Consider the following 27,547-nt stretch of genomic DNA (forward strand, 5'->3'; position numbering starts at 1 on the left):
AGGTATACACTGGGTCCGATAGGCTCCGCAGCGCTTAGAGATCTTCACGAGATGTGAAGTTCTCCTCCTCCAGATGGTTGTGGAGTCCTCCAACTCGGGCGGAAACTGCTCAAGCCTCTTATACGGCTAGCAAGCCAATCGCTAGCCGCCACGTGGGAATAATTTAGAACTGGCCAATAGCGGGACACAAATTTGAATACGAATGGCGGGAACTCCCTGCAGCGTGCATTTCTCTTTTTGCAACTAAGAAATGCACCCTGCAAAGAAAGCTACAAGTGGCGGGAAATAATTTAGCAGTGCCGAAGCGCGCACAAACAAAAGTCACACCCTTGGGTTGTGACAGTAACATGGTGACTAACAACCAAAGGGAAGTCAAGGAAGATGGCAGAGATTAGGCAGGTAGTAGACTCCTATTTCAACAAATGAAGCTGTAACAAAAAGGCACCTTTCAGTTTTGAGAGAAGTAGCCCACAAAGGCTAATCAAGATTTTGCTCAGTTCTGTTATTTTTTACCTTCCCCACTGTGCATCTTTCTTAAACTAGGTATTGATAACAGATTGAATAGCAAATCATCAGAAAAATACACTTTCCCTTTAAGCTTTGTTCGACATTTAGTTATCTCCCATCTTCTTGGGCCTCTCAGATTCTCCATGAATTTTCAAAAAAGTTTGGCAATTAAATGTGGGTTCAATTCCTCCCTCTATCACAAGTTTTAGGCAAATCCAATGACTTGTACCACAACAAAATAGGAAACGCCTTCTTCCTTTTCATCCGACTAGAAAGGAAAACATTGTATGGAGTGAATAGCTCTACTTGAAAAATGCTCTTGTTTTTAAGTTTCTGAAAATATAATTGTAAAAGTAAAATAAAAAAACCCAAAAACTTGAAAACCACCACTACCGCCAACCATAGACACAAAAAACTTGCTAAACACTTGACACATTTGTTTCCAAAATATTTCTCTCAATAGGATTATTCACAGCTCAACTTGAATTTGCCAAAGATAATCAAATATTAAAAGCAGGGAAACATGAACACAATAAATAAAATAAAATGAGAAATGAAGATTGCATCCCTATTTTATATAAACCAGTTTCTAAAAACAATTTAAAAACTGAACAAGCATTACTACAATTTTCAAAATTTGTAAGGAATACTAGAAATAAAAAAAATAAAAGGCCAACTGTACCTAAAGGTGGGAAATACAATTTAGTTTTGCCTCTAGGTTCAATTTAAATGAGGGGTAAAGCTTGTACGATGGAACCTCAAATTTTTTCAAAGACATGAAAAAATTGGAAAGCTTTCACATGCCAAAGCATCTGAAGATCTGAACTAGATGGGGGAAAAATAAAATAGTAAAATTCCTTTTGCCAGTACATAGCTTTTTCCTATACGTTCTACAGACCCTTTCCTCAACTTCCTTTCAGGGTTTCTCAAATTTCCACCAGTACTGTTATTCAACTTTTCCATAACTTGAATTATACACACCAAGGTAGAGAAGCTATTCACATATTTTAATACAAATTTTTATATTTTTTAAAATTTCCTCCATCTACTTATGAGGCATTTGGAGAGCTCATTGCCTTTCTTGTCCTTGCTTTTTATTGTGAGGTTAAAATGAAAAGGCGACAAAACAATTTGCCAGTTATATGCAAGTTGCCAAGGAAACTCATATAATGGAGAGAGACTACAAGAGAAGAGACATTAGAAGAGACCAAGAAGAGAAAGAATAAAGAGTATGAGTATATAGAAACAAACTGTATAGAGCAGTGGTCAGCAACACTTTTGGGCAGAGTGCTAAAAACCACCCGCGACCTTCACTTATAAGATGTTGGCGTGCCAGGGGTGGATGGTGGGGGAGCCACGAGGGGCCTGTTGTGGTAGTGCATCCCCCGCCTCTTCCCTGCTGTCCACCCCGAGGCACGTGCACCAAGCAAAATGCTTTTGAGTACCACACTCTGGCACCTGTGCTGGGGGTTGCCTACCCCTGATAAAAAAGAGAAAGCATAGCAGGAGTTTGTTTTGCTGCTTCATAACACAAAAATCAATGTCATTCAATGAGATGAAAAGTTAGCAAATTCAAAACTAATAAAAAAGGAGCCATCCAGTAGCGATACACACTGGAATGCTCAGGCACCACTTGTTCTTCTCTGCTTCCCTTCATGGCTATTGTTAGGGAACTATGAAAGGGGGTTTCAAATTCCAAACCTTACTCATTTTGGAGCAGGAAACTTTGACCAGGGTGGCTTACAACCCAGAAGAGAACACTAGCCAGTAGACTTTTGGGTATTCTGCAACTGAGGTCTCTCAAGTCCTCTAATATATGCAAAGTGGAACAACTTCAAACTCACAGGATGTAGCATAATAAAATAAAAGTCAGCTTAGTTTTTCACACTACCTCCTAAGGCTGGAAATTGAAAATGAAACCTGGAGAAACAGATTGCCAAAGAGAGAATGTGCATGCAGAGTGTAGTCTGCAGATTTCAGCTCCTGCGAGCTTGGCAAGCAGTGCTCTTCTCTCCAGACACTAGGGCCTTGCTAAGAACAATGAATAGCATACTAACCCCATGCCCCCTTTTTGAAGACCAGACTCAAAAAAACAAAAAACAAAACACAAAAACAAAACCAACAACAACCCCCACTCAAATCCAAGCTGGTTAGGGGGAACTTAGAGCTACAGAGTAGGTAGGTGATGGGTTCATCCAGCTCTCTCTAAGCAGACTTCTCTGCAAAGCTCCATATTCACACTGCATATACAAAACCCATCTTTCCCTACCAGGCTCCATATGTACTCCTGGCTGCTTCTTACTATCCTCAATCCTACCAAACTGGTCTTCCCCAAAATACTCATGATCACTTATCTTAACCCAACTGCAAAATCCTGCTAGTACCCTCACCTCTTTTCATTTCCTGTTGTCACTTTCACTAAACTCTGTGCACAGGCCTGTTATCATTCAGCTCATTTCTCCCTGCTGGCTGGGTTCCAACAGATAAATTGGGGGGAGGAAGGAAGGGAAGGGAAGGTTAATATCCCTGCCATCCTGACTAAATCTATGGGGCCAACCTTTTCAGGACATATGGCACAAATTAGCCCTAACCCTCCCTAAATGCCACAGTCATATCTCCTTCACATGCTTTCTGCTTCCAGCAGAGTGCTTCATGTCTGATTTGTTGCTCTGTTTCCTTTCCTGTACTCCCTGCTCAATTTACTGCTTTGCTTTTTACCTTATCTGCCACTGAACTGTGTGTTCCCTCCCCAATCTGCTGTGTAGCACACGCAAAGGCTGCCCATGGCACATGACACCCATGTTGCAGGTTGGCCAACCCTCGACTAAACCACCAAATCAGCTGGGGGGGGGGGGGGTTTCGATTCAACAGTATGCTTGATTGGTTGTGCACTGCTTTAAGCAACAAAGTATGTGCACAGAGTTTACATACCTAGCATGCTCTAGTATCACAAAGCAACCAGAGTTAAAAACAGATTAAAATATATACGTGCATTGAAAGATATCTCCCATAAGCCCACATGGAGCTGCATGAACAGTATTACTATCCTTTAATTCCTGATTAATCAAGTCCTGCATCAGCTGCTCCACTACTTCATTTGGGAGTGTTGCCTAGCTGATAAGCTCATGGTTACCCATGGGACATACTGGGGTGCACTTGCACCTTCAGCCTTAAGCCCCTCCGCTGTCTACGATTTGGCTTACTGAGAATAGGCTGAGGTGCTTCAAAAGGTTCAATTCCTTGGCTCAGGGCATCTCAGCTTCTCTTGCCAAGGGCTCAGCAGCTCTAAACAGTGGTGATTTTGCCAGCTAAGTAAATCGCACCTTTTACCTAGCTTGTGTGATGAAATTATGTTGTTCCCTCCATCCCATAGGGAAGGACCAGCCCAAATTTGACAAATGCTCCAAAATCATACAAAAAAAAAATCAAGGATGTTTTACAAAAAAATAGGTTCTCTTATGAATTACCTCATGTTGAGAATGGAGAAACAGGAAAAAACAGCTACAGGAATATTTGATCTTACCACTGCATCTCTGCTGAAAGTATAGACTTTACTTCTGACCCCCTGTCAGAGTTCCCCAAAAGACCTGTCAGCCTGTACTTCTCAGCTAAACTGGCTGAGAGAGGATCATCCTCCCTACACCCAGGGATCCTTAGACCAGCGATTCTCAGCCTTGTTAGACTCAAGGCATCTCAAGTCTAAACAAGGTGTTACCTGTCAGAAAATGCCAGCTCTTAGCTTTTACTCTCTCTTTTTTTGTTCTTGAGTATAGAACAGTAGAGCAATTCCTTGTTGCAAAGAACTTAGAAAGTTGAGAACAGGTCAGAACATTTTTGAAATTACAGATTCCCATCTGTAATCTCTAGGTTTATTTTGTGAATCGTGTATAAGTGTTTGCATTCCTAATATTGGGTGGCACCCTCAAAAGGACCTCCTGGCACCAGCACTGAGAATTACTACCATGGCATCTCAAATAACTTATCTACCCATTTATATTTTTACTGGATTCTTGGGGAGCTTATACTATGCAGCTAGCTTCCTGCCCCAGCGGCATCTCTGTTTGGTAAGACAGGTTTCTTTCCAATTATAACTAGAAAGTAATTTACATCCCTATATCCACAAAGATTCTTTGATCTGAAGATTAGTATAGTCTTTTATTTCTAATCAGATACTATTTTGACAGAAGACTATTTACTCTTAACACTTCCCATACCTTCCTATTGAAAGGGAAGCTATCATTGCTCAAGAGGATAATCTGGAGTCCAAAATTCATCTGATCACCTGGCAGGCTCATCTGCATAGCCATTACAGATATAAAATCTTAGCATTTACCCTTCCTAAGCCATCTAGGCTTTGCTCCATGTAGGTACAAATCTTATCATCTATTACCCAAATCTCAACTGTACTCTGAAAATAAAAACACATTCTATCAAATACTGTAATTGACACAAATATGAAAATAAAGTTTAAAATAGTCTCTAGAATTATCTATCCATAAGGACTACACATCACTATATAGTAAATCTAAGCAATTTACTATCAGTATTACCCTTCAACTACACATTACATCAGTAAATCCAGTTAAGGGAACCATTTATGAATAATGTTCTTTGAACACCCCCACAATTCCTAATTGTGGGGTATATGACACTGTCACCTTGTTAACATTTTACAAGTACTGGCATAACATGAGTTTTTAGTCTTCTGAAGCTTCCCCAATTTTCAAATACTTCTTGGAGAAGACCTGGCCAAGTGTGCTCCTCAGTCAGGTCTCTTAAGAAGTTCAATATCCTTTTGAGCTAGGATTGGTCAGTCAGTCAAACGTCAACCAATTCCACTAAAAATGTCAAATATTCCACGAAGCCAAGGTAGTTAGTGGCCTACCTTTTTTATTGCATTGTTAGCAAATGCAAGAGTGATGGTCCATGCCCCTCAGTTTTGCAGGACTTAAGACAAACACACTCTGTTCTGGAGCAGGCACCCCTTTAGCCTTCACTCTGGGAAGTGCTAGCCTCCTCTGCCTCCCTCTCCCCCCCCAGTTAAGCAACATGGGGCTGTGGGAATAACTCTGTGCTGAGTGAAACAGCAAAAGCGGCAACACAGAAAAGCTTCTCCTGGCCACCTGCTATAACTGCAGGTGCTTCCAAATAGAAACAAAAATAATCAAGAGTTGGTCTGCTGTCTACTTAGCATGCTGTATTTTAAAAACTGACTTAAGACTGAACAGTTCTTCTTTCTTTTGGCTTTTATCCCCAAACCCCAGCCTCAGTTACAGAATTAAAAAAAAAAATTAAATAGAAAACAGCAACTATAAAATACTTAAGTATCATTCACGTTTACATTTACCCAATGTAGATAGTTACAGAAATTAATTTCATTGTTTCATAATTACATTTGTTTTTTGAAATTACCACAAATATCTAGCCCACTGAAAACTAAAGTCTCTTTTCACTTTTGTAATATATTTAATACTTAAATTATTTTATCAAGTATTTTTTAACCAGTCAAATATTATTACTTACTGTTGGAGTGGATGTATTTCTATATGGTAAAAGTATCTACTTCTGTCCTTTTCTCAAATACAGAAGAGAAATTTTTACTAAGACTTCAGCCTTATCTGCATTGAAGATTCTACCATTCCCCCCTAGCAATGGACTATAACAGTTGGGATTTTTTTGTTGCTTGTATATTTAAGCATTTTTATCGTCTTTGATGTGGTTTGGCAGCAGCTTTCTCCCTTGGTTGCAGTACTGTGGCTTTGGGGCATCTTGTAGAGTGTCCTGTTATTCTGATCTTTCTTTTACTTTCTTCTCCCAGCTAGTTTGGTTCTTCTTTTATTTCCAGCTATGTGGAATTTTCCTTTTAAAAAGCATCAATTACACTTCGAAACCAGAATAATCATTAGATCATGACCATTTAGTGATGAAGTATATCTGCTGCTTATGAAAGCTTATGCTATGCACTTCTAATTTAGTCTATAAAAAAAGGCCGAAGTGTGCCCAGACTTCTTCCTGAATTCAGATTAACACAGCTAGCTACCTCTCCACTTAGTGGCACCCAACATACCACTAATTTTTAATCATCCTATTCCTGATTGCAATTTTGGCATTGGTTGCAGCTCTTTGGCACTAGTTTCCAGGTAACTACTGTTTATGCTAAAGAAAACCTGGAAACTAGTGTCAACAACTAGTTTTTCCCTTCCTAAAATAAAAATGACAAGTATTTGGGAATTTAACCCTGCATTTTGTAACAAGGATACAGTCCTCAAAACAAAATACACATCTTATAACATTAGAAGTCTTCCTACAATCACACTCCAAAGCAATAAGACCTTGCCACATCCCTGCCCACACTAATATTTATTAAAAGGACCTCACCTGTGTCAGGTACTTTTGGCTTCCATACATTACATATTGAGGTGCAAGGCTGTAGATCATGTAGCTTGTGTGTAGAACAATCAGTAGAAGTATCATGCAGAGAAATAAGAGTGCCTGGGGTCGAGTTTTGCCTCGTCTAATCTTGTACAACTAAAAGAAAACATACACTGAAACATGCGCAAAAATAAGTAGATCATTGCTTATGTAAACTGAATTTTAGTTCAGTGCAAGGCAATTTTTTTTTTTTCCTTTTTCTCCGAGTTCCATCCTACATACCTATGCTGGTAACGTACGTATCTTAAAATGTTTTTGAAACATGCATTCCCCTAAACAGCTTTAAATGCAACATCTTATTTAAACATAAAAACACTCTAAATATAAATTTACACTAACTTTGAAAGCGACTAAACACTCAATTTGTTTTGAACTGATTGTATTTGAAATTTCCAACTCTTCTGCAGTTATTTTACTTAAGATAAAAGATAAAAGTAAGCGAGTATAAGTGAAGATGCTTTATGATTTACTGCAACTAAGTGAACAAGATCCTTCCCTTAATCTGACCCTGTCAAGGGACACTAGAACAGTGCAGGAAATTTCCTGCAGATTCACTGCAGCAAGTACAGGTTATTAAAACTTTTCAAGAGGGAAGGTGACAGTAATGGATGGGGAAAAATAAACAGGCAAGACATACAAGAAGATTCTGAAGGGAAAAACCTTAGGATAGTCACACTCGGGAAAGGAAGTTAGGATGATGTTTATGTTTATTTTCTACCAATAAAGCCAAATCACATGCATTGAGGGCTTACGCCCTACTCAAGACATGTTCCAGCATAATATGAACTTTAAAAATATACAAACAAAAAGAAACCCACCCACAAAATTCTAAATTCTACACACTATTTACATATTAAATCAGTCCCATTCTCAAATTTTTACAAAAGATTAATACAATTTAACTATTTTTACAACATCACTTTGCTCATGTAATAGCCCCTCAAGATACTTTGATGAAAGCTAAGAATCACATCATCCTAGTCAGGAAAGTAGGTAGTGGTAAATCTACTTTACAAGACAATGGTCCACAGGGTTGCCAACCATCACTAAAGAATTAAAAAAAAAAAAAATAGAAGGAACTAGGCTTAAGTGGCTGTCAGTAAAGTCTGTAAAAAAAAAAAAAAAACCTTGAGCCATCCATTAAAAAACACAGAGCAGATGCACCTTAAAGTTTTTCCAGGCAACAATGCCACTTGGTGTTCAAGCAGGAGCATTGTACCCATGCTCTCAGCCATATGCTGCTGCTGCACCATTCCAGCCTGCCTGCAATACTGCTGCGTAACAGGTAGGCTTCCGTTGCCAGGAAAAGAGGACTGGGGCCATAGGGGTAAGGCTGGGAGACGAGGTGCAGCATGGTGCAGGGCCCTGTGGTAAGTGGGGGCAGCAGAGCGTAAAAAAACAACCCCATCAAATGCAATTAAGCAGGGTTGCCAACCTAAGAATAAATTTATTACAAGCAAACAGTCTTACTGCCAACCAAACTTTTTTTTTTTTTTTTTTAAAACTACGGTTGATATTAAACCTAACCCTTCTTTGTGGCTTAACAGCAGGGCAGGGCAGGGCCTGGCAGAAAATTTATATTCACAGTATGCAAATCAGCAACATGCATCAGTAGAAAAAAAATTCTTGGGTTGGCCACCCTGGTGGTTACATAGCCTGTCATTAACTTAGAGAGGCTTTGGGATTGCAACCATAGTGCTCCAAATCCTATAAAGATGACAAAGTACAAAAAGGGCAAAGAAAGATTCCTATATTTCTGTCTGTCTACAGTAGAATTCCCTACAAGGTACTTAAACTCTTTAGCTGAGGACTTAAATTTCAGTTGAGGGCTCTGATCATTGAGTAGGAGGACTTCCTCAAGCAAAAAGGTGCTTCCATATTGTACCCACCCAGGTTGCCAATTCAGGGATCTATTCACAGGACTTGATATTTTCTAGACTCTCATGGTCTTAGATCCTCAACTTCAAAACTTGACAAAAAGCTTCCTTGTTACAAATGACTACCACTTCCCACCACTTTCAGTGGGACCGAACTGTTCTCATGTAAAATGAATTCCATTACATTGCATGAGGAAGTAAAACTGTTTGCAGTTAAGATAGATGCTTCTTGGACTTTCTTATTAGCAAGCTTAAGTCAAGGAGCAAGGGAAATACTGAGGGTCAGATACTGTTTCACTTAAGTGAGAAGTCCACTTATGTGCCTACATATGATTCTATTCCACATTTTATTAACCGTTTTTCAGAAACTTGGGGAAAGTGGATTCTTTTCTCCATTGCTGCTTTTTTGCAGCTCAGTCTTCAAGGTAAGATATGATACGTTACAACAGTAGGTGTATTCATGAATTTTAAAGGACCCAAGCAGGGTAGAACAGAATCACACTTAGGTGCCTAACAGGTGGAACAATCTGTCCCTTACTTCAGGAAAAAAAGTCTGAAACTAGGGAAAGATGACTAAGGAAGAGTGAGTGAACTAGTGAATGGCATGAAGAAGGAACAAAGAATAGCAAACAGGGTGATAGGTATTAATCCATCTTTTACTCTACTGTAGAGGTTAGGAAATTACCAGACTTCCTATAGGTAGCCCACAAGGGAACAATGCATTTAAGATGAGCTTTGATTCAAGAGGAAAACTAAGTGGAGCAATGAAAGATGTAAAAAGAACACAAAATAAAACCCAGAAGCCAAATTAAAATAGTAAGTGTTAACATATTTGCATCTCAGGACCATACAATTAACAGGCTACTTGCACAAAGCTCCCAGTCTTTGCTAGCTTAGAACCTAGAATTATCTCAGATTTAAATCTGCATTTTAACCGAGCCATCAGCCCAAAACCTAGTAGTTTGTATTTCTTTAATAGCTGAATTTCTTACTACTCTTGCTACTAAAACTCATTGCAAGAACTGTTTACACAGAATGCTCGCTTTATGCCATTTCCATTTGTGTATTTTACAGAAAAAAGGGATTTGGATTTCAAAAACCACGTTCTATTAAATTCTTGTTACACAGATTTAGATTAAATATTAAATAAGATTCAAATAAACAAGAAATATTTACCCTTATCCAAAAGAACCATATGCCCATGTTTCGAATGCCTGCCATTGAAGTGAAGATAAAATACATAACGATAGTTGTAATGAGGATATAATCAAGTGGAAAAACCTAAAGACGACATGAATATTAACATATAAAAAAAATGAAAAAAAGAGGGCATTAAAAATGTTACAAAACTTTAGCACCAAAACAAGAATAACTCTTATTTTAAATAAATGTAATATTTCCTCACGTTGCATAATAGAAGTACAAACTCCATCCTGTACATTGACACTGCATGCAACATAGTGAGGAAGGGAAATAAATTATTAGTGTAAAAACCAAAAGCCCACCAATTAATTTCACCTGCATCAAGTGTGGTCAGTCAAGTTGAAGAAACTGACTAACTTTGTTCATTTTTCTATGGTTCACCTGTATTTGAAATTGTAAGTATTATCTATGTTTGAAACTAAAAAATTTAAAAAAAAAAAACATCTGCATGTATATAAAAGAGTTTTACAAACTTTGATCTCTTCAATTCCACTCTTTAGAGATTTACAGGAACATCCAGTGTTAAATTTCAGAGGTTTAATGCATTTAAAAATCTTATAAAAAAAGAGGCAACTTTTTTGGTTTGCAAGAAAAACAAACATCCATCACTTCCATGGGCACTTTTACAAGCTACTGTAGATAACGTTGCAGCAAGTAATCTTAGGAGCCTGAATTGTATTGATTAATTAAGAGTCAATAAATGTAAGTTATTTGTAAAGCATTATATTGCCAAGTCACTTAATGTCAGCTTGGAATGATCCGTTACCCTCCCTAGCTCCTAGCGCACTACTCTAGATACATTACTTAGTTCTTCACATCTTCTTGATACAGTACAAATTTCATCACTAAGGTTTCTCAAAGTTTCTCCTTGTCCTGGCTCCCTCCCTCTCCATGTACATCAGTACCTTTGTTCACCATCCTTTTGCCCTAATTACAATATCTAGGGTCCTTTTTTCTATTCTTATGCTTTCAAAATCTCCTGCATCTACTCATAAGTTTAAGATGTTTAGTGCAAACTAGTCTTAAAAAAGGTAAAAATTTGACAATGTATTTGATTAAAGGAAGTTCTTCCAAAAGCAAAACAACTCCTTAGACAAGCATTTATAATTGCACACTTTTTTTAGTTTGTGCTGTAGGCTTTAACAGAGGCAAATACGATTGTTTGCTGTTTAGCTGAACTGTATATGGCAGTGGAGGACTTGATAGCTTTCCTCATCTTCTAAACAATCACTTCAAGTTGGGCAACATTTGCTATGTCTCTATCCACTGGTTTAAAAAAAAAAGTCAACAATAAAAAAAGGTTACTGATTGCTCATATGCTACTATGACAAGCAATTTTTTTTCACATTAACGCAAGATCTTTATGATTGCCAGCATAATTGCCAAAACCAGGGAAGACGACGACTGGAATGCAACAGTGCTGATTAGAAAAAAAAAATGGCTTCCCCTTCCATCCCTTCCTCCTCCCTCCAAAAAAAAAAAGTTACTGCAGATAAAAGATTTTTAATAAGCTTGGGCCACTGTAATTTATCTTTTGGCAGCTTTCTTGAACAAAATATACTATTTCAGTAAAAACAGAACATACCATATATCAATCAAAATTTATAACTTACTGTTTGTAAAACAGGTAAAAGCATATTCAATGGATTGGTCAGATTAGTTCCTAAAATTATAAATCCAGAATCGAAGCCAGCTGAATGCAGAGCTTTGTCCAAGCTGTAGTATATAGGAAAAACTAGTTAAATATTTATGTCTTCCCTCCTGGTACCACACTTTCAAGTTCATTTAAAGAGATCTCAGATTAAGACAAGGATTTTTTTTTTTTGGATATACAGTTGGTATAATCAAACTATACAACTGAACCAAAATATAAGAAATGCTAAAAATGTTTGTCTGCTGTAAATTTCCTAGACAACACCACCACCTACAAACAGCTTCAACTGCACTGTCATATTAAGAATCACTTACTTTTGGTATGATTAAAAATTATAACTGAAAGAATGCATTTATTTTCCCATTCATACACTGCATTTTCACACCATCCCCTATATTAACAGTTAAAGTTTGGGCTGCAAAAATGCATACAAGTCAGATTATTCCTGTTCAAGCTATGGCATTGATATGCATCTGTGTAAGATGCATCACTTAGGCCACAAACAGGTGTTCATTTCTGAAACATGTTCAACACTAGAGAGGGAATGTACAGTTTAACCTGCAGCTACCCCATCTTCCCTGTTCTCCAGGCATTTACCAAAGCAGGGTGACCCCATCCTGGGGAAGGCATGAGGAGCAGTGATAGTTCTACTTGTTCTATACCCCTTAGGGTCCAAAAGAAATAGGGAAAGATCACACCTTCCACAGACTGGGGTGTCTCTGGTCTGGGGAACAGATGAGAAGCAGTCTCTTTAGCTGTGCTCTCAGCCTCCAAGAGCAGACAGAAGGGAGCAGCAGGGCAACCCCAGCCCAGCCCATTCTGCAAGCTAGACAGTGCCTGGTTTTGGGAAGAGGCAGAGAGCAGTAAGATGAGGTCCCCAGTCTGTTTCCTATACCAGGGATTGCCAGATCACTCTAGGAAGGGACTCATTGCCTACTCCCCAGACCAGGGTTCCCCAGTTGGGATATGGTAGGTTGAGAGGGCAGGGTGAGCAGGGGAGGGGGCAGGCTTGCCCTACTAACACTAGTGGCCTCCCAGAGTACACCATGGAGAAATGTGCAAGAGTTCTTTCTTGTATGAATTTCTCGCCAGGGGAGATCATCTAGGTTGCGACAGGGAACATGTTTCCCCCAGGAGAAACTGAATGAAAGCTTATATGCTTCTAGGTTCTACTGAGTATGCAACAACTGTCCTGGTAGAAAGACAACACCTGTACATGGCCTTAGTTTCCTCTACCTACTTTTTTTCTCCCCTGACCCAGAAGTAAGTACTAAAAGAGATACAAAAAAAAAAAAATCTTGAGAGGCTGTCATGAATGAGTACCATATCTGAAAACTATCAAGACTTCCCTTTTTCATCAAGTGGGAAGTGGTATATTCAACTTGTAGTGATTCATCTTAAATGTGAAAAAAAGTAAACTAAGCTCATTATTGCATGGTTAAAAGTACTGATTTCCTGGCCACGTAAAGAACAGATGCATGCTTCACGTTAATATTAAAGCACATGCATAACTCCTTTGTTAAACTGAATACAAATCAGATAGTAACCTTTATTTAGATCCAAAATCTATTGTGTTCTCTCTTCAGCTTTAACCAGATGTAGAAGTAGTATATGAAAAGTAAAGCATTGTGGCTAATTAAAAAGGAATAAGGCAAGTTTGCTTTTCCAAGAGAAAAGAAAATACACCACCACAGAATGCTTCTAAAGTAAATCAGGTAACTCTTTAAAGCAAACAAGTTCCACTGATGGATTTCATCTTAAAGCACATATAAACTACATGATTTCATAACTGATTTGCACAACAGGTACTACAATGTACTTACTTTGACAAGAAGAGGGAAATTGTGAACAACAGTGCCACAATAACGAAAAACACTCCCCACACAATCTAAAACAAAGAGAGACACATTATTATCCAACTTAAAATGGTTTTTGACATTGCTATTAAACTTTACATAATACATTTTGTGTTAAATCAATTAATCAAGGATTTATTTGCGTGCTGTAATGCTTCATCAAAATAAGATTGCTTGGTGACTATTCCCTTTTTGAAATATACTTTGAAGCCTTATGAATAAAGGAAATAGTCTATGGGAAATCTCAGGGCACCTACATGCGTTCTGGATGTCTACTCAGACACGTGTTAATTAGCACGTGTCAGAGCAGACTCGATTAACTGAGCCTGCTGGAGCATGCTAATTAGCACGCACACCATGTTTATTCAACATCCCTGCACTTCAAAGTTGCAGCGAGGTGCTTTAACTAAAGCTCGAGCAAGTCTCAGTTAAAACCACCCCAGCCACCATTTTGAAGTGCAGGACACTGAATACATGTGACATTGTTGGCCTTTAAATTAGACCAGCTCTCAGAACTGCTCCAATTAAAGCACTCCCCCCCACAACCATCCTAGAATATGTGTATAAATGCCCATGGGCAGAAGAAAAAAAAATATATTAAATTTAACCATATAGAAATAGGCCTCTGCCACATTAAGGTAAAAGATAGTAAGAAAAAATGTATTGCTTTCATTGGTACAGGAATTAAATTTATGAACAGAATTGAAGATCAGGTGTTAGGTTTCAATAGCATACACATAAGAGACAATGAATCCTAGCTATATGCTACTGAAACAAACTTGAGATGGCACACCTACCTAATGCAGTGTTTACTGTGATATCCTTATACTCTTTATATTATAGAGGCCATGAAAAAAGTTAAGTGTGTTACATAGGCAGACAAGGTTCTTTGGGTAAATCTGGTATCTTTTATTAGACCAACTCAAATAGTTGGAAAAGTTAGTCTTAGCCTGATGAAGGGTATTTATATCCTAAAGGTTGCTAAGAAGCAGATTTTTTTCCAACTATTTGAGTTGGTCTAATAAAAGATACCAGATTTACCCAAAGAACCTTGTCTGCCTATGTCCTTAAACCAATACACCTACAACCTGTACTCCTGTAAATATGTTATGCATTATTTTTTTATCTGGATCTGTAGTCTGTTGGAACAGCAAAGATTTCCTTCCTCAAAGCTTTGGGACCATATGAGAGAAGGTCCGATAAAGACCATCAAGGGAGTGAGAGCTCTACTTAAGGGCCTAAAAGACTCACTGGGGATTGCCTCAGTTTCAGGAACTATGTCCAATAAAGAACTGAAACAATGCAATATTGATCAAATATCCATGCTGTATACCTTCATTAAAAGAAACTTCTATGAGAATGCTTCTAGTTGCCCTTCCAAACAAGATACAGTATTTCAAAGGCCATATTTAACCTCACAGCCAAGTAAATATTTTTTTCCCAAACTATATAGTCTGACTCAGATTTAAGTCATCTGAGGAAGGAAAATAAATCTTTATAGCAAGGTACTCCTGAGAACAGACCGGGGGGGGGGGGGGGGGGGGGGGAGGGAGGAGATATCAACAAATGAAATGCATGACATCAAGAGAGACTTTTTTTGCATTGTAAAAAATTGTTTTTGGTTGTTTTTTTTTTTTAAACTTTTTTCCTGAATTGTAACAGCCTATTAAAAGGCTCAGTCGCTTGTTTTCTCTGTAGAATTTTCAAAAAACCTACTTGAACTATGAGATCATAGACCCACATCCATTTGCATCAGTGTCATCACGAGCCTATTAAAAATTTTTAAAAGAGCTAAGAATATGCATGTGGGAGACAAATACACCTTTGACTTTTTCCACTATCTTTGTAACCGCAATGCAACACTTATTTAAGAAACAGAACAGGCCTCCTTACAAGTATCATAATAGGACTTCAATACATTCTATGTTATATTTGATCCTAGTCTAGAAGTGGTAGTTAATTACCTCTAATGACTAGCTTTTACCGATTTGATCCCCCTTCTTGTATAAAAATATTGACAGGTCACTTTCTGTATCTTTGTATGAAGAAGAGTGGTTCAGAGTTGTATTATAGCAAGAATATTTAAAGAAAAAGAAAAAAAAAAAAGAAGAGGGTGGGCATAGGGGGCGTGGAGGGATGGAAAGGAAATATCCTATATAGTTGAATAAGATGACCCTGAACATAAAGACAATGCCCCCCAGTAACTGGATTGATTTATGGAAGACTTATAAAATGGATCATAAAGTTTTCCAGGTATACAATCTAATTTTGGAAGCTTTGTCTTGAATTTGTCCCTCTCCCACTGCTACAGTAGGGAAAATAAGTCTGAGGGGTCAGCTAGCCCCCTTGCCCTCTGCCATCCCATTCCCCCCCACCATCTTCCACCTGATGCCCCTACCCCTCCCTCCGATCAGACCCAGCTCTCCCTGAGCACATGGAAGTGAGGAAGGAATTTGAAAAATGATGACCTTGAAATAAACATAGCTGTGGCAATTTACATATAGTACCCATAGAATTAGTTCATACAGAATTGATGCACTATACCCATTTTGAAACTGCTGCAGGTTTTAGCACAGGTACTCCAAAAATGCAATTAAGCAACACTTTTGTACCTGCATATATATAGTATGACACTTGATCTGAGCCTTCAAGAGGCCAAGAAGCAAATATGTGATAACAGTCCAAAGTCAAAAGGCTCATGATTTGCCAAGCAGTTCATTGGGCTGGGCCCCACCAGAGTCAACAGCATTTCAAGCCATGGTCATCCCATAGCTCAGTACATGCATGTACTCCTGATACCTCCTACAAAAAGAAGCCATGTTTTAATTAGCTCCCCACTAGAACCAGATGTTCTTGTCAAAAGTCCTGACATCTTCCCAAAGTGTATATGCAGATGAGACTCAGGGCAACCTGGTCTAGCATGCTGAGAGAGGGAGTGAGATTCTGGGTGAACTGTTTGAGGCTCCATCTGGTGATGTTTTCTAGACATTTAAAGCTGGTGAAGAAACAGGAATCATTTGAAATGGAAAAGAAAGGCACAGCTCAGCAGGAGTGAAGAAGTTGAAAAGTATTCTATCTAGTGGTTCATCAAGACTTGAAAAAATAGTCAGCACTGAGGAAGAATGGACTCATGGGGAACTACCATGCATCTTATACAGGTGGGCTGCACTAACCCATCCTTGTGGTAGGTTCCCATCAGCATATTCGCCCAATGTGGGCCATGCGTTTTAGTCATACTCTGTATTAGGTGAATTTAAATCAACTTCATAGTTGGTTTCCATTACTAAGCACATGCTGCTTTCAATCAATCATTAAACTGCTGCCAATATATTTAATGAGGTTTCCTTGTGTGCAAATATAAGACAAGGGACTTCCCCTCCCCCCCACCCATGCTGACTGTGGGGGTGGAGCGGGGGGATTCATCTTGTATTCAAGTAAATATATTAAGGGGGCCTCCATCATCCATTAGAGATAATTATTTCAGACTGCAAAACCCAACTCCATTCTGAAGGAATATGCATAATTCACTCTTAAGAGCCACTGAAGACAGATTTCACAATTGTTTTAAGTAGCCTATTATAACACTTCAATAGTTATATTTAGAAAAAAAAAACTCCTAACCAAGATCTCACTTGCTATAAATCAAGTAAATTATTTTTGGTTCAATTTAGAACAAAATGACGAAGACTGCTATCCATTTAAAAAACCTTCTATACTGAAATACTTGTTACCTTGAGTGTTCTCTCTTTCTAAACTATACAAACTTACATCTTTTACCTGTCCTCTTTTTGAGATTAGACTGACTGGCCCAATTCCATTTTTCTCTACCTTTTAATAAATTTGTACTATTATTTGTCTTTTCTCCAGAATTTTGGATTTCATCCGTCTCATCTAAGCTGTCACATAAATCACTAATGGCTCCGAAACTGCTCTTACTAGCTCCTTTAGTACTCTATGATAATATCAGGTTCTGCTTTAAAAAAAAGGAAGGAAGGAGTTTTTTTTAGCCTATTCTCCCTGCCTTTTGCCCTAAATTTCAGAAACCAGAACAATTTCAAAGCAACTAGAATTAATTCAATTTTATGTGCTTCCTAGCCAGCTGATTAACTGAAAAGTAACAGGAACAGCAATTACATAAAAATTAAAATAAAGTTTTGCAGGGTCAGATAACCTTTATGCAAGGAGTATTGTTTAAAAAAGGTTGATGAACCACTGATGTTAAATTGGAAGCACTAGGAAGGTTCAGTAGTCTGGGAAAAGCTCTTGTGCCCAGTAGTTTTAATAGCTTTAATAGATTTGAAGTATTTAAATAGCCTTTAACCTCACAGGCTATGGGTACTAGTCCCTCCTCACCCCTGCCCTTCCCCTCCTCCTTACCCCTCCCTCCTGCCTGTCTGTTCCTGAAGCACTGCACCACTTTCCTTCCCTGCCAGACTGTGCCCTGCACTAAATGTTAATTGGTAATGCATAGCAGATATAAATATGTTATCATTTAAACATTTAACACCCCAATTACAGGTTTGGCTAACATTGTTATTTTTTAAATCTAATATCTTAGTCCAATGCCATGTGAACTAAAATAAGAGACCACCTCCACGGGTTCATTCCATCATGATCTAATGTCAGCTGAGGCCCTGACAATAGGGAGGAAGTTCTGCCCATGCCCCAGGTTTGGTTAGTGAAAATACATGGAAGGCTTTTCTCGGTAGTCGTTTCTCAGCTTTGAAACTCCCTTCCCCTTGAAGTCCCCTAGAGACTAAACCTGGCTCTCTTTCAGAAGTGCTGTAAGAACTTTATTTGGGCAAGCTTTTAGCAAGTGGGTTTTGTTAAGTTTGGGGATATTGTTTAAGGAGTTGTTTTATTACACAGCATATTTTAATATTTTTAGAATGCATCTCGTTTTTACTGTAAACTACATGACACTTTTTGGGAGCGTGGTATATAAAAATCAAGTAAGCAATAAAAGTGAACTGAAAAACTAATTAGACATATACTAAGTCACTGCAGCCAACACCAAATTTAACGAACTGACAGCTTGCAAACAGCATTTGTAAATAAAGAATTCTACTCTAGGAATCAGCAATATTTTGGAGCAAAACAATGCTGCAATGGAGCTTAGTTCTGGGTGCTAGGAGAAGGAGCTGGCAACATTTTGGGCCAAGGATTGCTGTAATGGCTAGCACCTGGGAGTCAAGTTCCATTTCCAAAGTGGCTCTCACCACTGCAATCACAGTTCCTACCCACACCTCCCACACAACCACTGCTGCCACTGCTCTCCACTCCCTGGCAACCTTACAGATGAAGCCCCTACTACCAAAACACCCAACTCCCCTGGATCTACAGGCCCAATTCAGCACGCAGGCCATAAGTTGCCAAATCCGGTCCTACAGAAATGCTTCTAGTTATTTATTTTTATTTAGCAAATAAAAATCCAAAGCCAAGCACTAGCTTCTAGTGAGATTCCCACAAGGACTTTTTTTTGGCCTGACACTGGGGGATTAGGAGAGAGAGGAGGAAGGCAGGGAGCATTATTTGTTTTCTTTTATAAGTCATCTTGAGGAAATATACATTTATCATTGTTTAGTCTTACCAAGTAGCTAAGGACAGGCTCTTTCTGCACGTGTTCATAAGAACCCATTTTACGTTTTAAAGAATATGACCAAATGCAAGTTTGCATAATTAGGAACAGACTGTATATCAGGCTCAATGTTATATTGAGATGCAGCCTTTTTGATCCATCTATGGCCATCCAACTCTTCCAGTTGTTCTTATATCACTTCAGATGGCTGCATCATCCTTTTTTGCATCCTTTTTAAATGCAGTGTTACCCTGCTAATATTCATCCAAAACACCTTTTCACCACTTTAGTTTTTATGATTAAAGGGAATTTGTTTTCAATTTCAAAAATCCATACTCTTTTCACTATCTACCAGAAAACTATATCAAAAGTAGAACTTTGACCACAGATCAATGATGCAAAACTTCCCTAGCCACTCGTTTCATTTTTGAACAGGCACCTAGACTTTCTCCTATATTGCCTGTATACATTTGTCAATCTGTTAATTCCTCCTCATACAAAAATTTCTCCCTCCACCCCCTCCTCTCCCCTCCCCCCAAACACAGACACCCTACTACTGGCCGTGATGCCTACAAAAAACTTGACAACTAGGGACTGATGTTTTGAGAGAGAGTCTACCATGCTGACCAATACCATCTCAGCTTCTTTGTACAGTTTTCCCTCAACTTATGTGGGTTCTTTATACGCAAATTTGCTCTTATGTGATCAGCATAAATGCCACCCCCCCACCCCAAGCAGGTAAGTCTGTAGGGGAGAAGGGAAAGGGCTGTGGTCCCACTCACCCAGCTCCAACTGCAGCAGCCCTGGGAGCAGCTGACACCAGCTGCCTGCAGCTGCTGGGCTGCGTCTTGCTCCCCCCCCCCCCCCCATGTCTGGGCTCACCCTAGCTCCTGGGCTGCACCGTGCAGTGGTACAGGCAACTCGTGTCAGCTGCTCCTGGGGCTGCTCCAGCATGGGCTGGGGTGAGCGCAGACAAGCAGAGCCCTGGGCAGCACAGGGCACAGCACTCACCTCAGCCCATGCTGGAGCAGCTCCAGGAACAGCCGACACCAGCTGCCTGCACCACAGCACAGCACGGCGCAGCCCAGGAGCTAGGGTGAGCCCAGGCATGGGGAGGGACAGGTGGAGCACGGTGCAGCCCAGCAGCTGCAGGCAGCTGGTGCCGGCCATGCTCAGGGCTGCTGCAGCCAGGGCTGGATTAAGTCCTGCTCTGTTCTCTCTGCTTTGCTGCCTTGTGCAGCCCCGGAAGCAGCACCCCTCCCCTAGTCCCAGACTCCCTCCCTCTCTCACTGCCATGGGAACCTATCCCTATTTGTTACATTGTAAAGTATGTTTGCTTTATGTGAATTTGATTTATGCGCCATTCTCCAGGAACACATGTACTGCGTAGAGGGAAACCTGTACAATCTTTTGCCCCATTATACTTGGATTAAATTTTCTTTGGGGCATGACCTAACACAGTAAGATCTCAGTCCATGACAAACACAGGTGTACTATGATACTAGAAACTGGATAAAAACTTCTCAAAATGGAATGCCCATTCATGTTGTACTTTGGCTACACAATGATCTAAAAGAAAAGCTATTACATGTTCATACTTCATGGATAGAAGTCATCACATGGCTTTAGCAGTTATATTACATTAATCTACATTTCATCAACTTTGAATTTTAGCAAAGTAAGAAATATATTTGGAAGGGCTAAGATCTTTATTAAAGCCACCAACTGTTGACATATTTAGAAAAACAGAGCTATTAGGCTGCTCATTAAGTTCTAAAAGAAACTTCAGTTTGAGGATATGAAGAAAAATTTCAAAAATTCATGGTATACTAGATTAAGTAAGCAAGCAAGCATTAATCTTCCTAAAAAAAGTTCTAAAAATATGCTGACGTCAAATGTGTTAAAATTACTTATCTGCTACATTCTCATACTGAAATGTTAAAATGAACAAGTAATGTACTAACAAGGGAAGGTCACAGAGGACTAAATACCTTAAAAACAAGGACAAAGTAAATATTTCTCACCCAATTATGTTCTCCACATGTTAAACTCTCCACATAGATATTTAAAACTCTAAAACAAATTTCATGTAGCTGCACATGCAATGGTAGTCTTAAAAATAACTGAGATAGAATCAATTCTCCCCACTCCTACAACACAGCAAAAATGTTCAGACCAATAAAAGCTTCAAGAAACTCATAATAGTAGGTCATTTTACTGCTCCAATTGGAAATTAATCTTTACTACCTATATGGTCAGATGTGTACGCAGTACCAGCAAAAGTTCAAGGGTAAAAATATTCAGGAGAATCCAGCTAAGGTTCTGGATCCATCATATGCTTCTTTTGTAACAATGAATGCAATTCTTCTGCGACCTACTCAATTTATAAAGACAGAAGTGCTAGTTCTGAGAACTTTTTTTTTTGTCCAATATGTAAAGGAAGTGGTCTAAGATAGAACAGTCCTCAACACAAGATGTACACTGAAGCAAAAAGTCATTGGGGCAGAAATCTACCCCTTTCCCTGGAAGACCACCAACACCTCACCTAATTACATGGTCTAACAAAATAACTATAGAGGGCATGACAGGCACAGTCATTTCTTTAATAGCTAATGCTACTTTCTCAGTGTTTTTTCTAGCTCTTTCCTCAAGTGCCATTTTTTGCTTGACATCAGTCAAGCACAACACTCCTATGATTTAAAAGCTACCTCAAAGCAAATTCTTTACAACCATCTCTTCTTTGAACTCTTTCCAGCCATAGCTGCTCAGTAGTCCCTGTGAAACTGTACTCACAGGATATACTGGTATTAGACTATTTTGGGACAAGCATTCCTATTCCCTCCTCCTCTAAAAAGAAACTCAGAAAGGTCTTGCATTCTTACTTGAGGGCCTAAATTTCCCATCTTGTAACCCAGGACTCGTGTAGACAACCTACTCTGGCAACAGACTAGACCTCATTTCAGACCCCATCTATTTTAGTCAATAAGCCAGAAAATAGTTGCTGAGTAGGAGAGTGCCGTCTCTTTACTGAAGCAGCTGAGCTTCCATCTCAGCTGTGCAGAGCATTTCCCATGGGGGTTTTCAACCCTGAACTCACAATATTTCAAAAGGGTGGGGGGGAGGAAGGCTAGCAGCAAGAAAAATGGAAGGAAAGGTAGTGATTTCAACTTGTTCCACAGGAAGAGCAGTAAACTCTTTTTAAAATGAATCACACTGCAGTTTACTTTATGCCCCAAGACAAATCAAAAGGAAACACACAATAAGCCATATTCTCCACTATCTGACACAATGGATGAGGAGCTACCAAGAAGTAGTTGGGATGCTCTGATGCACTACTACCACAGCTATACCAACTTACATTGGTTGGTACAAAGTACTTAACAGCTTCTCTCCACTCTATCCATGCCAGAGTTAAAGGTAAAACAGCAACCAACAGAGCACATTGCTCTACCAGGTCTGCCAGCTCTCTACCAGTCAAGGGTCCTCTTTCCCCAAAGCAAGTCCTCCACTAGCCTGTTCTCGGTGAATAAATGCATGTTTTACTGTTTGTATAGTGGTGCAAACTGGACAATTATGCCCAGAACCTCTAAAAGCTAGAGAAGTCTTGTTTTCAACACTAATTGGATTAGGGTGGCTCTCCCCATGGTCAGATCTGAAAGTGGAATTGTCAAATGCTGTACAAATTTAGAAGCCTAACATAGTAATGACAAGATGACAAAAAAAGGTTAAGATCTGAATAGTGTAAACATTAACATATTAGATGCAAATTTAGACTAAAATATTCATTTTCAAATAGAAAAACTTGGTTATCCAAAAATTTTGACACGGAAAAGTTGTTACACTGAAATAGAATAGAAACTCAATAATATAAAGAGAAAAATTGGGAATTACACAACAGCAAGTGAAGACAGATTATGCCAATAGTTTCTGCCAAAAAGCCAGTTGGACTAATCAATATACAGGAATACAGAATTAAGATGTGCTAGGATAGATGCAATTCCCTGCTATTACAAAAAAAACTAATCAAATACCAAATCTTGATTAATGGTTGTTTATACTCACTACTACTACTGGTAGAATCTCACTCTGCATATCAAAAAGCGTTCTAATTTTCAACATTAAAATTTACTCAGGGTTATTTTATACCCATTTATTCTTTTGCCAAAATAGTCCTTTAGCCTAAATGCCCCTCTTCCTGCCTTGGATTTGCTCCCAATATATTTACAGACTGCAATTATAGACCCCTCTGTCTTTTCTTTACTAAATATAAAGAAACAAAGCTAATTCAGTTTCCACATAAAACAAACTCTCTATTCCCTCAGTCATCCTACTGGCCACTCTAAAGTTCTCAAGTTGAATTCAAAATACCAAGTGGATGACCATAATCATATACCAATATTAATGAAATGGAGTACTGTGTGGTAGTTTCTAAACCTATATTCTGAGTCTTAACAGCTATTCCATTATTCATATGCATAAATAGAGCTTGACCTCAGTATCTTCTAACTTCAATTGCATCCTTGCTGCACAGCAGCTTGACTTTTCATTCTTTTATACATGGCTTAAAAGGCTTTTACCGGTTTTAGACGTTGCAAAGTAAAATCATCTTTGCTTTTTACAATACACACTAACCTTACACTTTCCAACCTCCAAGACAGACTTCATTTCCTTATCTTTTACCCCTTTTTTGCAAACTTCTTGCTCCCACCTTTTAAAGTTATTCCTACAAATTCTTCCTTCTTTCCCCACCCCCAAATTACAAACATTTCAAAATGAAGGAAGAAAAGCCTCTGAGATCTTCTACATTCAATATCTGAGCTTGTTATTTCTTTCCACCTAGCTCACAAGAATCCTTAATAAAAGGTTCTTTAAAATGAATTATTGGTTTCCAAAGGCAGGGTACAGACATGCTTATTGTGTAATTCACTGTCCTTCTTTTAAAGTAGAACAGGCATGCCACATGGTAATATATCACCCAAATCCAGGAGAGTCATATTCTGAAAAACGTGTAAAAACTTACCACCAAAACAAAAAAACAAAAAACAAACAAACAACCCCCCACACATGGAACACTTCCCCAGTTAATTACACCTAGGGGCCTATCCAAAATCTGGTGGCAGGCAGTTGATTTTACATGCAGACTATGGGGTCAGCCACCACTTGTGGGCTTATCACACTCCCCGCCCCTCCCCAAACTGGCTGAGTGGTCCTGTCCCTTGCTGCCGATTGGATAAGGGCGGTCTATCATGTGACCACCCCTCCACCCCCCGCTATCGACTGGAGGACCAGTGCTAGATAACTGGCAGCCCTCAGCATTCATTGATGAGGGCACCAGCCATCTTGGCTGTTCCCCTTCATGCTGGCAGCCCCCTTCCCATAGTCACTGTGGCCTGGCCTCATAGCCTGCCAAAAGGGGTCTGCTGGCTTCCCCTGGGGATCCAGCATTGTATTTTTAGTAAGCTTTCCCTCCACTCCCCCCATCCCCCCATGCAGATTTCATGGACATTGCCCAATTTTGCAAAATTGCAAGTTTAGTTTGTTCCTAATCATAGCCCAACACAGCCCTCTTCCTTTGCAGAAAGTGGCTCCCCACCACCTAGTAACCAAGCACTGTAATAGCATCTACTGGAGGGAGATAGTTTGGGCAAGCTAGTTTCGTTTGCTCCTTATTACAGAGTAAAATCCAGTGCAAGTTACCACACAGTAAATTATGTTTCATCTGCAATTTAGCTCAATGGATAGAATGACTAAAACTTGGTGAACCAGTACTTTAATACAGAGGAAGTAGTCAGTTTGGATCAAGATCTAGATGTGTATGAGGGATTTTTTTTGCCCCCTCCCCCCCCCCCCAAACTAACAAGGTCCATTAGGGACATGCACGCAACTTGTTGGCTCCAACACAAGGACACGTGAAATGGGGATCAGTGAAACCCACCAATTTCTTCTTCATACTCCCTTACAATCCAAAACTAGTATTAGGCTTTAAATATTTAAAAATGTGAGAAAGGATTTTATTTGTCCTAGGATCCACAGCAACTACAACACTAAGAACAAGAGTATAGGTTATTATCTATTCTTTCAACAATAATTCATTAAAAAAAGAACCTAATGTATAGGGACTGGCAAGCAGTACCTTCCCTAGATGTGAGGTTTTTCAGCTATAAAGTTATATTGATGGAAAAAATACTATGCTAATTTCACCATAAATAACATGTTATTCTCAGTCAGGTTAAAAGAGCCATAAAAATAGTAAAATAACTACAAAGATATTCCACATTAAATGTGGAACATGACTGTCTCTGGTTTGTAGGACACCATACAGTGAATCTGAGGCATGCTCCATCATCCCAATACTGACAGTCTGCTTGTCAATATGGTTTACTTTTCTTTTGAAAACAATTGTCACACAGGGAATTATCATATTTATTCAATATTAAGATGGCACTGGATACAAGACTATAGAATCTAATTATTGGGGGTATATGGAAAATGTATAAACTGGTTATAGTTTGTATAGGTATAAAATATAGTTATAGGAGGCTTGCCTTATTTTTGTCCCCCTCCCACTCCTACAGTACAGAAAATAAATGGGGGGGGACAGGTAGCCCCCTTGCCTTCTGCTCCCCTGGGTTTCATGAGTTCTGGGATCCTGAAAAAAATGAAATGTAGGTTGTTTCCATTACTGAGCGCATGTTGCTTTTGGCAGCAGTTTAAGTGACAGATAATGTATTTAATGATGTTTCCTTGTATGCAAATATGAAAGATGGGGGACTCACCCTTCCTCCCATGCTGACTGGGGAAAAAACCTGGTCTTGTATTCAAGTAAATACAGTAATATCATTGCCTTACATCAAAACAGTTCTAGGTAAGTACTGTTTTGGTGACACACTGGTTTAAATTGCTTTCCATGTCATAAAAAAATAAAGACCATGCCAAATGGGAGCAGGAAGGGGAAGGAGCAGCCAGTGGTTTCTTGGTAAAATGCTGAAAATTATTTATTGGCTATAGTTAGAACATATCCATTTCCAAATTTCATACTGGATGTTTTCAGGTCCTTAGATAAAAAGCTAGAAACTACATAGCTAAGCTAATGGCAGATCACACAGATGTTTTTCTCCCTTGCTGTTTTGTGGTAGTAAACATAATTGGCTGGAAAATAATTAGAAATACATGCAGGAGGGGCGATTGGCTGGTACATTACAAGCTTAAGCAGTTGCAAGCAGCTATAGAATAGCTTTTTATAGAGCAGCGGTCACCAACCAGCGGATCTTGGAGCTTCTTGTGGTAGATCTAGGAGCCTATCCGAGGCTCAGATGAGGTGGGCGAGTGCCCGAGTGCATGCACGCGTGCACCCCAGCCCAGTAGGTCAGTCTGTGGGGTAGAGAAGCAGTGGGGGCTAGATTGAGGGCCCTGTGGTGAGGGACAGTGCTACAGAGGAAGGAGCAGGAGCAAGTTGAATGGGGCCCCCAGCTGGGTGGGACTTATTTGGGGGCATGCCACTCCAGCAGGTAATTTTTTTTCTCCCTCTGCCTCTATCTGCACCCACCCCCTTCCCCTCCCCACAGACTTAGCTGCTGGGCAGGGCGGGGTGGCACACGATAGATCTTTAGTTGCTTTTAAATGCCAAAAGGTGATCTCCTACTTAAAACGGTTGGAGATCACTGCTATAGAGCAATACAGCGAAAATGGAGAGCCCAACAAGCAATAAAGCATCATGTCTACAACACTACTGAGGTATGTAAGGTTTCAGTAATTAACTGATTCTCATTCCTTTAACTGTACTGTTGAAAGTTCCACTTGTCATAGAACTGTTTTAGGAAGTCAATTACTATAATACCCAGATGGCTACAACTTTACCCGGGACCCCACTGTGAAGGATGCAGTATAACACACTGTGCCTCAAATTATAAAATACGTTAACTTTTAGTAACATTCTTGTAAATTCCACAATTAAAAAGAGTATAATTTCACTACTTTGCTAATCTTTGACATAGCATTATCTACATTATACCTGTTTAACATTTAACTTAATACTCCTAAAATAAGTAGGTGATCGTTTTTGCAGATGAAATAAAAACAATGTACACTCTCCACTTTAAAACAGATCCTCATGTTGAATAAAATATTTTTGGTAAAATGATTCCATTATTAAAAGTGGGGTAAAGAGGTCCAAATCCAGAATCCTACTCACTCCAAATAAATATCTATCCTTTATAAAACAGAAAGAAGGAGGATTATCCTTAGTCTGCTGTGTGTATTTCTGCCCCTAGTAAGACAGGATTATCTTATTTGTTTATTGTTCAGAATTGATTAAAATAGATACAAAGGCTAGTAAGCACAGATAAAGTGTTCTTCTGGGCTCTCTCAGAGACAGAACAACTCCCAACCAGTCAGTTTTAAAAACTTTGGTTATCATAAGTCATGACAAATTAATAAGTGT

The 27,547-nt window shown here is 39.1% G+C and overlaps 1 protein-coding gene across 1 annotated transcript in view; it reads right to left on the reverse strand.

Annotated features, from left to right (window-relative positions):
• LMBRD1 (LMBR1 domain containing 1) overlaps positions 1 to 27,547 on the reverse strand; it is a 233,313-nt gene that overhangs the window by 51,898 nt on the left and 153,868 nt on the right. The window contains exons 10-13 of the mRNA XM_006263155.3: positions 13,497 to 13,561; positions 11,633 to 11,735; positions 9,993 to 10,097; positions 6,886 to 7,035 (exon numbers count right to left, since the gene is read on the reverse strand). Coding sequence (XP_006263217.1) covers positions 6,886 to 7,035; positions 9,993 to 10,097; positions 11,633 to 11,735; positions 13,497 to 13,561 — 423 coding nt within the window. The remainder of the gene's footprint in view (positions 1 to 6,885; positions 7,036 to 9,992; positions 10,098 to 11,632; positions 11,736 to 13,496; positions 13,562 to 27,547) is intronic.

Source organism: Alligator mississippiensis, chromosome 1, assembly GCF_030867095.1.
Source record: "Alligator mississippiensis isolate rAllMis1 chromosome 1, rAllMis1, whole genome shotgun sequence".
In the NCBI taxonomy this organism is placed as follows: domain Eukaryota; kingdom Metazoa; phylum Chordata; order Crocodylia; family Alligatoridae; genus Alligator; species Alligator mississippiensis.